At 43.3% G+C, this 14493-nt stretch overlaps 1 protein-coding gene across 2 annotated transcripts; it reads left to right on the forward strand.

Moving 5' to 3' along the window:
* The first annotated feature begins 1468 nt into the window (after nucleotides 1–1468).
* Nucleotides 1469–13675, forward strand: gucy2d (guanylate cyclase 2D, retinal). 2 transcript variants are annotated; one of them, XM_035625693.2, is made up of 19 exons: nucleotides 1469–1908; nucleotides 3158–4195; nucleotides 4319–4620; nucleotides 4747–5119; nucleotides 5247–5331; nucleotides 5414–5525; nucleotides 5633–5752; nucleotides 5852–5932; nucleotides 6112–6288; nucleotides 6387–6543; nucleotides 6647–6796; nucleotides 7136–7284; nucleotides 7405–7568; nucleotides 8508–8700; nucleotides 9123–9297; nucleotides 9803–9901; nucleotides 10596–10690; nucleotides 10806–10888; nucleotides 11057–13675. In XM_035625693.2, the coding sequence occupies exons 2-19, from the start codon at nucleotides 3328–3330 to the stop codon at nucleotides 11139–11141; spliced, it is 3468 nt and encodes a 1155-aa protein (XP_035481586.1). In that variant the 5' UTR covers nucleotides 1469–1908; nucleotides 3158–3327; the 3' UTR covers nucleotides 11142–13675. The 2 variants fall into 2 exon arrangements, with proteins under 2 accessions (XP_035481586.1, XP_035481585.1); XM_035625692.2 differs by having other exon boundaries at nucleotides 3162–4195.
* The last annotated feature ends 818 nt before the right edge of the window (nucleotides 13676–14493 follow it).

A 14493-nucleotide genomic window follows, 5' to 3' on the forward strand; every position in this document is an offset into this window, starting at 1 on the left:
TAGGCTAAGCTTGTTCTCTTCTCAACTCGGCCGACTGAGTGTCTGACCTTGCTTTGAAGTGATCTCTGTCAGTGCCGTTAGCCATGTCACTAAGAGGCTTGCAGGCAGCGGATCAGTTCAGCACAGCCTCACCTGACTAATCTGATTACATCAACAAGGCTGAATGTGCAACACAGGACCTACATGAAGGGACACATCTTCACGATTCTGTATCTAGTAGACCACCTTTGTGTTCATGATGAAGCTCAGCATGCAACCCGTGTTTTGATGTGCTTCCTGTATCACTTGCGAGAATCTGTTTTTTTCAAATGTGGAGTTTCCCTTCCCCCCACAGGCTTAAAGTCCAGCTGTAGTGCTGCAAGTGAACTGCTCACGGTGCGAGGTCAAAAGAGCAACGGCGGACTTTCAGTAGCTTACCAAAAGATATTTTCAGCCTTTGGCCCCAGCTAAGATAGTTCTTATGCCTTTATTAGCATTGCTCGCCATATGTAAGGTGCTCATATTGACCTTTACACTGTGACTTTCATCTGGTCCCGAGCTTGAAGCCTCAGGGACCTCAGGAGAACTGGAAGGCTTTAAAGCCGTCAGCAGGGGCATGGAGCCCAGCCAATGAGAGATAAGACGGTCACACTGAGGAGAGCTTGACGCATTTTCATCAAGCTTAGACAATCTGTTTGGCGTTCATGAATATTGTCTGGTGTTGTTCAGGTTATTGAGGGAAATAGATTGTTACATTCCAAGCTGTAATTTGGAAGAATGGCGTCTATCGTTCACCTTGTGAATGTGTGAGGAGTCAAACCAAATTTCAGTGAGCATCTTTAGCCACAGCAGACAAACAGGGAAAAACACGAGGGAAGGCCTCAGAGGGATTTGAACTGCAACAGAAGGGTCACACCAGGCTGCAGGGGCAGGCGTCTTAATCACTGCACAAGCTTCGAGTAACTACATGCAGTTCTATGATTTGATTATTAACACTGCAACGTTTTGTATTTGTTCCTGTTTGTATGAGTAAGTTTGTTGCTTCATTTATTCGTCAATTTATTTGCTTCGGGCCCATTAACAGCCAACAGGATCATGAGTTTAAAAGTTCACCATGGACTTTGACGAGTGTCCCTGTTGCGGTTGAATACTTAGCCCTCAATTTGAAACAGTTGGAGGTGGAGAGATGGGCAATACGTAAATCCACTTGCAATCACAATCCTTCCCAGTTCTTACTGCTAAAATCCCCCAAGGAACCAAATCAGCCTTACCTGCTCACGGCTTGTTTTAGTTTGTTTTAAAACAGCTGTGGACATATGGACATATCTCTCTGCAGTGTGAAGGATACAGGGTGAATGTGCCTCTACTTTCACCTCCTCTTCCATCACCTGCAGCCCTCCCTCCACACACACTCTCTCCCCACACTAGTATGGATTAAAAGCTAAAGACGGGCTGAGAAGTCAAAGCCTTCCAGTCCTTCCCTCTCTCCCCTTTCTCCTACCTGTTACCTCTCCCCTGCTGTCTGCCATACCTTTCTTAATTTCTTTTTTTCTTTTAATTAATCTAAACTCTGGATCAAGGATGGCACCTCTTCTCACGCAACCGTCTTCTTTGCTCTGAGCATTCAGGTGGGTCCCAGTCCAAAACAGGCAAAGCAAGGACTAAAGCAAGACTAACCTACTGGAGATGTATTATGTTTGGTGTCGTCTTTAAGGAACTTGGACACAAGGGGAGATAATTTGAAAAAAATATTTTTTTTTATTTTTATGGTTGCGCTCTTTGGATTACCTATGGTATTTTTTCACAATAAAAGACCAAAGAGAACTCCTCCTGCTGTGTTCTTCTGTACAATTAATCCACCCGGGGCCTGGATGGTGCTGTTCAACGACTGGCAACGCTGACATGGGTCCTGTAGAAAAACTGCTCCAGGTCAGAATTGTTTCTTTTCAAGTCTGTTTAGCACGTCATTAATATATGTGTGATGATGTTCGTGTGAATACATAATTTATCATAATAGGTTTGTTCAGGTCTGTTTGCAGTAGAGCTGCTCCTGTAGAGGTGAAGCTGTTTGTGACATCACAGATTGATTCATCATTTTACTGATTTGCTACAAAATCTAAATATGAAAGGTAAAGAGAGTTTTTGGAGGATTAACATGATTTGACCCATTTTTTTTTTATTTCAGTGATAATATTCTAGTCAGTGCTCCTCTTAACATATTAGCAACTGATAAGACAGTGTCAGTAATAGCCACCTTAGGAGGTTTGTTGGTTGCGGCATGCTTGCTGCCTTACAGCTTGAAGACATCATCATCTTTTTTAATAAAAGAATACATAAAACAAAAATAGCCACAGGTGGTTTCCATCCAAGTTTTCTACCAAGAAAATTCCTCGTGCAATTTGATATACAGACTTTAGAAAAATATTCTAAGTGAAATCATGAAACTACTGATATTGATACTAAGGAGAAGCAGTTTACATTTCCTTTACCACTGTCAGGTTTGTTAGTCAGGCCTTTTGCTCGGCTGTCAGCATCAAAACCTCAAACAAAGGCAGCCATTTTTAAAAAAGTGCATACCTGAACACGGATTGTTTTTTTGTTTCCTTGTATTACAACAATTAAGCCTCCGAACTAAACGATCCAGAAACACCAGTGTAAGCTCGATCAAACTCACCTTTTTGTTTGACAATTTGACATTGAGATATTTCCGGCAGTTGATATAAATTTAGGTGCAGGTTTCAAGAATTTGGAGTTTCAGAGGAGAAATAATCCAGAAATTGATAATATTGAAGATCTCAATAGATTGATTTAAAAAGGGTTAATGGATACCTAGACCAAACAGACACAGGAAAGCCAATTCCACATTACCTGGCACTTGATTTTAAACTCCATGACTGCGGCTGAACTAATCAGCTTGCTACTCACATGCCATTAATTCTCCAAGGAACAGCACTTGCACTCTGGGCACCATGTCCGCTGTAAGACAGACAGATGGAGATAAGACTCAACATCACAGTCTGCTCAAAAACAAAACAAAAAAACAGCGCAGCAAGATTCAAGTTCAGGTCAGGGATTGCAACACAGAATTTAGGTAGCACATAAACATCACATTGTATTGATCTATTGCTGCAATGCTGCATTGTAATCTAAATTTTTCCTGTTTTTTTTCTTTCTGGAGGCAGTGATGGCTTGGGGTTGTGTTGTCGCCTGTCCAGCTTTGGACTAGAGGCCTGCTGAGTGCCAAGGGAGAAGGTCCCATACACAAAGACACACTCGCTGTCACACTAATCACTATAAACTCTCCACTCCTCTTCTGTGTCTGAAGCGTCGGAATAGCTGTGTGAGAAAATGGCAAGTCACAGAGACCCCCGCTTTCTGCACAACCTGTCCTACCACCCACGATGGCGGCAAGACCCAGTAAAGGTCAGGAGGAAAAAACATGGACTGAAAGTGGCTGCAAACAGCTGCAGTAGAGTGTTTGAATCATTAGCAGCATCATTATCATTGTCATCAAGATCATCGTCATCGAAACCACAGATGCCATCATCCCCTGTGCAACGCTACAGGAGATGGTGGGGGAACTGGCTCCTTCTGCCCTTACTCATTGTCTCATTGATGCCCTGTCAAGCCTGGGCGACCACTTTCAAGGTGGCCCTGGTTGGACCCTGGACATGTGACCTCTTATACTCTAAAGCACTACCGGACTTGGCGGCCCGCCTCGCCACGGCGCGTATAAACAAGGACCCCTATCTAAACAAAGGCTATTGGTATGACTACGCACTGATCAATGAGGACTGCGACTCGTCCCGTGCTCTTGCTCGCTTTGCTGAGCTGGATGGTTATGGTGCTGCTTTCTTGGGCCCCGCCAACCCAGCATACTGCTCCTCAGCAGCTTTGTACACAAAAGAGTGGGATGTTGGGATTCTTTCCTGGGGTTGCCTCAAACCTGAGATGAAAAAAGGAGGGATGTACCCCACCTTCCTGAGGCCATTGCCGCTATCCTCCCGTGTGCTTTTCACTGTGTTGCGGTTCTTCCGCTGGGCACACGTTGCCATCATTTCAGAAGAGACGGACATTTGGGAAGCCACGGGACAGGAGCTGGCGTCGTCACTGAGGGCCCTCGGCCTGCCTGTCAACCCTGTTGTAACTATGGAGGCCGACAAGGACGGGCCTCGCAGAGCCCTGACAGAAATAAGGGAAGCAGACCGGGTCAGAGGTGAATTGAAAAATGTAGAAATGTTGATGTCCAAAAGGGTCAAGAGATCCTCCCCGCTTACTTCCACATGTTCCACATGAATCATGCAAATAAATGTGTTTTTAAACCCTCTTATCTCCACAGTGGTCATCATGTGCATGCCTTCTGTACTCATTGGTGGCCAAGCCCAGTACCGACTTCTGACTACAGCACTGGCTATGCGTATGATCGACCGTGGCTACGTGTTCATCCCCTACGACACGCTCCTGTACTCATTACCTTACAAAGATGCCAACTACTATGCTCTTGGCAATGACACAAACCTGCGAAAAGCATATGATGGAGTCGTCACCATAACTATGGATTCTGGTGAGCGCAATTTCCATGAGGCCTTCAAAGATGCTCAGAACAGCTTTGAAATCCGCAGCAACACACCACCAGAGGAGGTAAGACTCTGTGTAATGTAATAGCTAAGTCACAGTGGAAAATCATGACATATCTGGAAGAAGCAGAAAAACAAAGAAACAATCGAACATTTATCAAAATTGCCACATCACTGTATCCTCTGCTAGGTTTCTCCATTCTTCGGCACCATCTACAACATGATGTATTACATTGCGATGGCCGCTGAGCAGGCACGGACCAAGGGGGGTCGCTGGGTCACTGGTCAGATACTGGGCGACAGTGAAGGCGGCTTTCAATTTGAAGGCTTTAATCAGCACTTGATGGCCGGCAGGGGAGGAGAAGGCATGCAGGCTCGCTACGTAGTACTGGACTACAGTGGCATGGGCACCTCTCTCTACTCCACTCACACTCTGGACGCTGCTCACACGGATGGGAAGACCGGGGGCCTGAAGTACCTTGGTCGTTCCATCCATTTCGCAGGCAGTACGCCTTACAAAGACTCGAGCTGCTGGTTCAGCCCCTATTTTGCCTGTACCGGAGGTGAGTCCACTAATAGGGCCGTTACCACTGGAAATGTATCTACAAGCTGGTAAGGCGTACATTGCTGAATTCGGTTCATCCAAACTGCCTGTGATCGTGTTACCCTTCTCTTTTTCTCCTCCCTTAGGCCTGGATTCAGTCACTTTGTTCTTTCTTCTGCTCTTGTTCATTGCATTGTCTGGTTGTGGAGTCAACTTCTTCAAACGTTACAGGTTTGCGCACCAGATTACCAAAGCGCAATGTATCATCCAGTGCAGTCTTGTGTGATTTTATTCAACACATTATGTTCTTTAGGAAAACTGGCATGGTTGGGTTCAGCTTTGGAGGCAGCGGCACTGGAGGCCCAAGGAAGATAGTTCTTACCCTGGATGACCTGGTGTTCATCAACACTCAAATTAGCAAAAGGGTGAGTTCTGTGCTGAATCTGTGAAAATACTGAGAATATTTTTTGCTGCGGTTTGCTTCTCTCTGCTGTGCATGACGTTTCCTCTTCGAACTTGGGTGTGTGAGCAGAAGCTCAACGATGAAAGCATCCTGAGGAGCACGCTGGATATGAAGACGCCTCAGCACTCCGTGTCAGGCCGCAGCTACATGGCCACATCGCCAGACAGCTCGAATGTTGCCGTGTTTCAGGTAAGATGAGTCTGATCTGGCATTACACATTCAGTAACATTGTCGTCTTCGGGTGTTGTTGGCTTTGCACTGACTGTGCCTTTCTGTTTTACCTCCCAGGGTGACTGGGTTTGGTTGAAGAAATGTCCCGGTAGATCAGTATCAGATGTCAACAGCAGCACCGAGTTGGTCTTTGTCAAGGTAAGTGGACGTGTGAGAGAATGAGAAGGAAGCACAACTGTAAATCCTGTGTACAAGGAAAATTAATTGTCTGAACAAGAAATGACACGTTGAAGAAAGACCACAAAGTGAATTTATATCCGAGAAACAATCCCTGCAGTTCACAGTTTTGATGTGTGCATTGCCCCCCCACCCCCCAGCTCAAACACATGAGACATGAGAACCTCAATCTGTTCCTGGGGCTGTTCTTCGACTCTGCAATCTTTGGCATTGTGACTGAGCACTGCTCCAGGGGCAGCCTGGAGGATCTGCTCAACAACGAGGAAGTGCGTCTTGATTGGATGTTCAAGTCTTCCCTGATGATGGATCTGATCCGGGTAAGAGTGGCAAAAAACAACTTGTGTTTCATTTCATCATGTTTTTAATTTGTATCTATTTCTTTTTTAACTTTTTTTAACTAACAAACTGTCACCAGGGAATGAAGTACCTGCACAATCATGACATCGTCCATGGACGGCTCAAATCCCGTAACTGTGTGGTCGACGGGCGCTTTGTGTTGAAGGTGACAGATTATGGGTTCAATGAAATTTTGATGGCCCAAAGTATTGACACCGATGAGGAAAAGCCAGAGAGTGAGTTTATGTGCATCCACAGGCTAATTTATTGAGTTTCCTTGTGTGTATTTAGTTTTCTTTGTTTATTTAGAGTCTTGCATGTTTCTTGATCAAATAAAAGATCTGCTTTGGACGGCTCCTGAGCTGCTGAGAAGTCCTGGTCTGAGGAGGAAGGGGACTTTCTCTGGAGACGTCTACAGCTTTGCCGTCATTATGCAGGAGATCATCTCTCGTTCTGCACCTTTCTGCATGTTGGACATGCCTCCTAAGGGTGAGTGTTGCATTGGTGACCCCACAGGATGGTAACGTTGAAAGAAATTGCAAAAGGTTTTTTCATATTCTAAATGTTTTTGGTGAACTAGTGCATAGGGTTATGTTTTTTAGTGCTCATCCTGTCATTTTAACGGCCTTCCACCCACATTATCCAGAAATCGATCACACCGATTTCAAAATAAAATGACTATGAATATTAGAGTTGTTGCTGAAAATGCTGCATTATTTCGGTTTTTCATCACCGACAAACTCACAGTTACTTGACAAAACTGGCTGCGTGAAAAAACCTGTTCGCTCAACATCTCTGTGCTGTTGTCTGTGTGGATGGTGTCGACAGAGATTATCAACAAGGTCAAAGAGCCTCCTCCTTTGTGTCGGCCTACTGTGTCAGTGGACGAGGCCCCTCTGGACGTGATACAGGTTATGAAACAGGCCTGGAGCGAAGAGCCAGAGAAGAGGCCGAACTTTGAGGAGATCTTCAAACAGGTACAGACACAGAGAGCACACGCAGACACGGGTCTTCTCCTCCTTGTGCTGTACGTGGCTCTGTACAAAAGTAGCAAGCTGAGGGCGACATTCCCATCCGCCCTTTTTTTCGTCTGACAGTTCAAGCGCATCACAATGGGAAAGAAGACCAACATCATTGACTCCATGCTGCGGATGTTGGAGCAGTACTCGTCCAACCTGGAGGATCTGATCAGAGAGAGGACGGAGGAGCTGGAGGTGGAGAGACAGAAGACTGACAACCTGGTGGCTCAGATGTTGCCCAGGTGAGTGGCCTGCAGCTTTCACTTACTCATCAAAAACAAAAGATAAAACTGTGTTGTCATGCTCTGTCACATTTCCCTTATTCTGCACACACAGCACAGCTGGCGAGGTTGATGAGCGGCACTCACCTCTGGAGGCCTGCGAAGCATCCTCACAATCACAATAGTAATGTGATACTTAAGCGATTAGGAGGCAGAATTAGCATTTCAGCTGGTACCGGCTTTGGTCGTAGCTCTGCTGCATTCAGGAACCGTGGGAACATCTGCCAACACTGAGGATATGAGCAGACACCTGTGTGGAGCAGTAAATACAATTAACGCGCAAAATACGCAAATGCAACACTCAGAGTTAACCACCATATAAAAATAATGGACTGTGTCCCGCTGATATATTTTTTCACAGCCTGTTTGTGTTGGAATGTGTTATTTTAATCAGTGATGAATAGATTTATATCATCAAAATGTCACTAGCTTTTTGTTTCCTTTTACGATTTGTTTTACGATGCAGCTTTCACCCAAAATACCTCTCAGCTCTGGATGCTTTCAGTAGTAAAACAATAAAACCTGAACAAAATACAATGGAACTTTTTACAACAATGAGTATCCCATTGGATCTTTACTGCGTCGCATCAAATGAAAAACAAATGCTGTCATTTCAAATAACAGATGTAATGAAGAGAAGTGGCTTTCCTTTATTGACCATGCTGTCACTGCACAGAGTTAACACATTATGCAATGTCGCGGCCATGTTTTTTGTTGAATCGGCCATGTTGACGAGGAGGGAATCCTAAAACCATCCAAGGGGCAGCAGTTTAATGTCTGTAAACGTCCGTGTGTGCCGAAAAATGAAATCCATGAAAGTATAAGAAAATACATTCTGCCATCTCTGGGCCTTGCGAGAAATCTCTAACTGCCCCCCAATCCCCTTCCTCCTCCTTCAAGGACCGTGGCCCAGGCGCTGAAGACAGGCAAACCCGTCAAACCGGAGCATTTCAGCGACGTCACTCTGTACTTCAGTGACATCGTGGGCTTCACCACCATCTCAGCTCTCAGTGAGCCCATCGAGGTGGTTGACCTACTCAATGACCTCTACACACTCTTCGATGCTATCATTGGGCTGCATGATGTCTACAAGGTGATGAATGCAGGATTTTGTGTTTTCTACATTTTCAGATACAATGAAAGACACATATTTGTACTTGGTTGAACCGCGAATCTTTAACAAAAAATTGTTTTAAAAGCCAGGCTCCTACTGATTTTTCTCTCAAAATTTTTAATCTTATGAATGAATAATATAAATAAATAAAAACATTTTTACGAAGAAAATATTGTCTTTTTTCCACAAAAATTTTGATCTAGGATTATTTACAATGTTGATGTTGCCAAAACATTATGTCTGATCGGAATATCCTCCGGGAACATATTTCCCACCTCATTTAAATATATATGTCTCATCTATACTGTTTATTGAGGGTGTTCCTTTGAGTTACAGCATGTCGAGAGAAGAATACCACATTAAACATGTGCATGTGCAACTCTAATACCTATGTCTCTTAGGTGGAAACTATTGGAGATGCCTACATGTGCGCCTCAGGAGTCCCCACCAGGAACGGGAACCGCCACGCAGCCGAGATGGCCAACATGTCCCTGGACATCCTCCACTGCATCGGGACCTTCAAGATGAGGCACATGCCTGAGCTCAGAGTCAGGATCCGTATTGGCCTGCACTCCGGTGAGCAATATGTCCGCCCGTTATGTGCCTTTAGACACTGCTCTAACCATCATGATATACAACACTTTTTCTATAAGCAAGCATTTTGAGAGTCACATACAGGGTGAGGAAGAGTCGATTTGTTGCAGAGGAGTAAGAATGCAGGAACACAGGCTACTAAGGCACGGAGGTATTTTTACCCCCCTTATCTCCGTCTGGAACTTATTCCTGGAACAGAGAAACGCTATCCACTTAGAGTGCTGTCATCCAATTAACACACTCCATACTCTGGATCACTAAGTCCATTCTATGAATTTCTTCATGCACAAAGAGGCGCAAGCACGCAGCTTTAATGACAGATACATTTTATTTTATTAGTTTATAGAAATGCTGACAGGCATAGTATGAGTCTACTAGAAAACAGTTTTTAAAAACAGTTTTTAAAACTGACTCCACTGTGTGTGTGTGTGTGTGTGTGTGTGTGTGTGTGTGTGTGTGTGTGTGTGTGTGTGTGTTATGTTTGCAGGCCCAGTCGTAGCAGGAGTAGTGGGTCTTACCATGCCTCGGTACTGTCTGTTTGGAGACACTGTCAACACAGCATCTCGAATGGAGTCCACAGGGTTGCGTGAGTGTCTCACACATTATTTATCCAAACAGAGCCCGTCTTTCTTTCTTTCTTTCTTTATTTCTTTCTGAACGTTGAAAAAAAAGGACAGGTGTGTGGCGGTTTGTGTGCATGCTGCTTGAGTCTAAACAGGGCTTTAAGTGAGCAGTCCTCACTAATCCTTTAAGACTATCAGGAGAATTAGAGGCCAATTTGAAGTTTCAGTGTAAATGTCGTCAATAACCAAGTGACCCTTTGCATGCCATATGAATAAAATATCAATCTGAGTTTTGACGACTTAAGACACTTGACTTATGTAAAGTAAATCAAAGTTCAAACATTTCATGGAGCTCCATAATAATCATTCTGGAGTGAAAGGAATTCGACTTTGAACTGGTCAGCGGCTTTTTCCATGTAATTTATTATATTCAAATGAACAATTCTGCATTTATTCATGATTATACTGTATCTTTGCCACTAATAGGAAATCAGTAATGGGTGGTGCACTGCCACCAAGTGGCTTAAGGCCACAACGACAACCTGATTTTCTAGATTTTCTCAGATTCATTTATAACCACCTAAAAGCTTTTAAAGCATTAGAAGGCTCAGAGGCCTATACTGGTGTTAGATGTGCGCCTCGTATACATTTTTCAGTTTCAAATTTTCTATTTCAGTGTTCAAATGTTGAGATAATGTCTGTATTTCCCTTTCACAGCTTACAGAATCCATGTCAACCAAAGCACAGTCGATATCCTGAACAGCTTGAAGCTGGGATACAAAATTCAAGTCCGAGGCATGACGGAGTTAAAGGTGAATAAAATGAGAAACATACTTTCATGATATACACAGGCGATATGGAATATGTCCACTGCAGCACTGGCCTCGTAGAAGTGTGGAATGAATGCTAATTGTTGTTTATTTCTAGGGAAAAGGTATAGAGACCACATATTGGTTGGTGGGGAGGGAAGATTTCGACAAGCCTCTGCCTATTCCTCCAGACCTTCAAGGGTAGGACAATCTTCTTCATTTTTACTCCTTCATATAGGCGATATGCACTACATTTATGCTGTGTAATTGTAGATAATTGCCGCACAACTTCATGTTTTTAAATGCCACGATGGTCTGTCATGTCCTGGTATGATCAAACAAAACAAAAAGCTGTATTTGTCATTGCAGGGGACGCAATCATGGTATCGGCTTAGATGAGATACCTGTCGACAGAAGACAAAAGTTCCTGGATCGACAGAAGAAGATGGGCTAGAGCGGCGTTTTTCACTGAAGCCCCAGGACGGAGAAGTGGTACCTTCTAGAACAACACTGTTTTACACTGAAAAAGAGAGATGTCTGAATGCAAAGTGAACAGTGCTGAAATCATAATCCACAATGTACTATAATTTCTTCTCCACTCAAAATGAAACCCTGAACCACGTGACATGGAAATTCACACTTTTTTGGATTTTTCGGAGTCATATCTACTATTTATATCATCTTTTTCCTGGCGATTATCATTCTCTCCAGTCATAGCAGTAGCACATGAGTGCCATGATCAACCCTGGCTCCAAGAAACAGAAATGAGCCAAATAGAGGTGACAGTCCATATTTGTTCAACACTTTTTTTTTTACACCAGCAGAATATGAAAACCATGGTTGACTTAAAGGGTCCGAAATGTGTTGGCTTAGAGGACACAGAACGCCGAACTAGATGATGGGTGTGTCTACATATAGGATCACAGTATACACATGTAATACTGCTGTACTCCATGTACTGTACAGATTCGTACTGATCTCTGTGCTTTGTAGAGATGTTGTAGAGATTTCATCATGAACACCGTATGGGTGGAAGCTAGTACTGCTGGACTATTCACCTCGGGTATAACAGAGTCTATGCTGCTATACTCACGTTAGAGGCATTAGCCTTTTACATCAGCAAAAAAACTGTTGCATGAATTAAAAAATTGTCATTGTGACAAAAGGCTGGGAACGCTGGATGGGTTGGTCACGGTCGAGAGCTCAGGTCAAGGGTTCTTGTATAGTGCATCGGTTTGATTATTCACCGCGTTGACAAATTGAGCTTTATCATCCAAAAAATGATCAAAATATGTCAAACACAGCATCTGGTTTGTTTATTTAGCATCAGATTTAGTTATCATCATATCATTTTTTTAAGTTAACACACTTTTTAAAATGTATTCTGGGTCTCTCTATTCAACCCACTACTGCAATAGGCCTATTTGCTTTGACTGATAGGTCTGTTTCATAACATATCCATTTAATTATGTGTATCTAAATGCAAAATGTGCTCTAGAAAATTAGCTTAAATGATTTGTTTCAATGGGCGACAACACAGACACAGATTGAAAAGCACCTTGGGGCCGAAACACGTGCAAATCTGGAAATAATTAATACATTCTAAGAGAAATACCATGGGACCCACTTCACATCTGACTTATGATTTGCACCAACAGTATGTTTCTCGCCCTAATGATTATATGATGCTACACCCAGTATAGGGGGCTTTTTTTTTGAATGATGTGTGTTCCTTTCAACGTCATGCCGACATTTTTCTACCAAAACATAGAAGTCCAACGCAGCATGCAAACAAGACACAAACTACTGTTCACTAAAATGATGCACGGTCATGCAGCTTCATCCCACAGAACGTGTAGCAGGTTGCTGAAACACGCTGCATGTTTTGTACAGCATGTTGTATGTTCTCAATATGACAGCAATACAGACAGAAAAACAATATATCTGCTCTGTGCTGATCTGCCCATCATTTCCATTGATGCGCTTCGGCAGACTGAGCCTTTTCACTTGTCGTCGTCCTTTTAAGGAAAACGTCTTTGTCTGGGTTTCAAGGCATTGTCCTCTCATCACTGCCGCTGTTTGGGATCCTACAACAAATGTTCACTAATTCCACCTCCCATGCCCACCCCCCTGTGGATCCTAGTTGAATTTTGCAGAATATATGAGGGGGGATATAAAAAGAGAGGGGGGCAGAGACTTCTGAGTAATTTCTCTTTGGCCTGGCGATGTGTACTGTATATACTGTAAATCTGTACATAGTTTGCATCCTACCGGGTTAGGAACATGTTAGTGTTGTTGTTTTCTTTTTCCTGCTCGGGTTGCCTAAAGATCTAACACAAATGGAGATATCAACAAAACCAAGCACACTAAACCAACTCATATTGAAATAAAATCATGCAACCACGTTGTCCACGCGCTCCCTGTTGGCCTGCTGGCTGTCCGCTGCAGCACTGATATTGGAGCAATAATAGGCGGGCAGTGTCAGTGTGTGATTTAACTTGGACAACACTTTCGGTCTGCAGACATTTTGTCCTTGGGAGCTCAGTGCTGACCACTTCAAGTATCCACTGACTTGTCACAGTGGCTCACCAAATATACCAGCAACAAAAAAAGAGAAAGAGAGAGGGGGGGGGGGGGTTGCATCTGATGACTTGATCATCAGCTTGCTTCTTTGTGGTGTAGTCTTTCACACCATTAAGTGTTTAGCGACCAGCACTGGCTCTTCGTGCTCAATTAAACCCCACAGGAAGAGGGAACACAGGGTTCTGCATCAAGATGAAGAAGATGGGGGAAGCTGGAGCGTCTCTTTGATCGGTATCTAAAGAACAATATGAGTTATTCTAGTGCACATAGGTAGGATCCACTTTTTTTCTAGATTTTTAAACATTTTGCCAAATAGATAGATATAATCAAATCCGAATGGACTGTATTGTTCATTTTCAAAGTGATTCCAATGTGTTTCTGTAAATAAATTATGATTTTAGTGAAGATTGTGTCTTCGTCTTGTTGCTTGAGTCTTGAGGGTATAATCCAAAATGGTGCACTGACTGTACAATAGATTACAAATCAAAACAAGTGGACCAATGAATTATAAATTCAATAATGGCCACTAAATCATACTGATAAGGACAGGCCAGCCAATTATATCTCGATATTTTAAGGTTAGTGGTTTTTATCGATCACATCTGATTCATACTTTGCAATGATGACAAGCCTTAAGTTTTCATATAAGTGGGCAGTGCATAAGAAAGGGACTTGGCAAGAAGTGGTGATGGCAACATTAAATCTCCATTCAATTACGAGGAGACAGTAGTTCAGTGGAAGCCTTACCTCACCATTTCACCATGAATCCCAGAGCAAGCGAAAGTGATGCTAAGAGGTTTTCGGGGTGGTTTTCCTTACTTGGGCTGGTGTGACTCCGGGTTTATTCGGCAGTGGAATAATCCAATAAAAATGTAAGGATGGCTTTACATAATGCAACTTCTGTGCAATACGCTGCGAATCGTAGACAAGCCTTCCAAGTGTTTGGGTCACAGCTTCATCCTGAACAGTGCAAATTGTGTTTTCATGCGAAAATACGAGAGCCATGGAGCTGGAGTTGCAGTAAACAAGTGTTTCCAATAGGTTTACAAATGAAGAAGTCCAAAGACATAATCATGGTTTCTGTCAGCGGCAGAGTATTTTTACTTTGGTAACAGCTCCTACCACTAAACATAAAATATTAAAGACGACACTGCAAAGTGATTAAAATGTTTTTTTATCCGGATTGGAATATGAACAGATTATGCCTGCACTGTGAGCAGGAA

The sequence above is a fragment of the Scophthalmus maximus genome, chromosome 2, assembly GCF_022379125.1.
Source record: "Scophthalmus maximus strain ysfricsl-2021 chromosome 2, ASM2237912v1, whole genome shotgun sequence".
In the NCBI taxonomy this organism is placed as follows: domain Eukaryota; kingdom Metazoa; phylum Chordata; class Actinopteri; order Pleuronectiformes; family Scophthalmidae; genus Scophthalmus; species Scophthalmus maximus.

Coding starts and splice junctions, on each gene's coding strand:
- gucy2d (XM_035625693.2), top strand. CDS start 3,328: ATGGCAAGTCACAGAGACCCCCGCTTTCTGCACAACCTGTCCTACCAC. Junction 5,332..5,413: donor AACTTCTTCAAACGTTACAG/GTTTGCGCACCA, acceptor TATGTTCTTTAG/GAAAACTGGCATGGTTGGGT. Junction 6,797..7,135: donor GTTGGACATGCCTCCTAAGG/GTGAGTGTTGCA, acceptor TGGTGTCGACAG/AGATTATCAACAAGGTCAAA.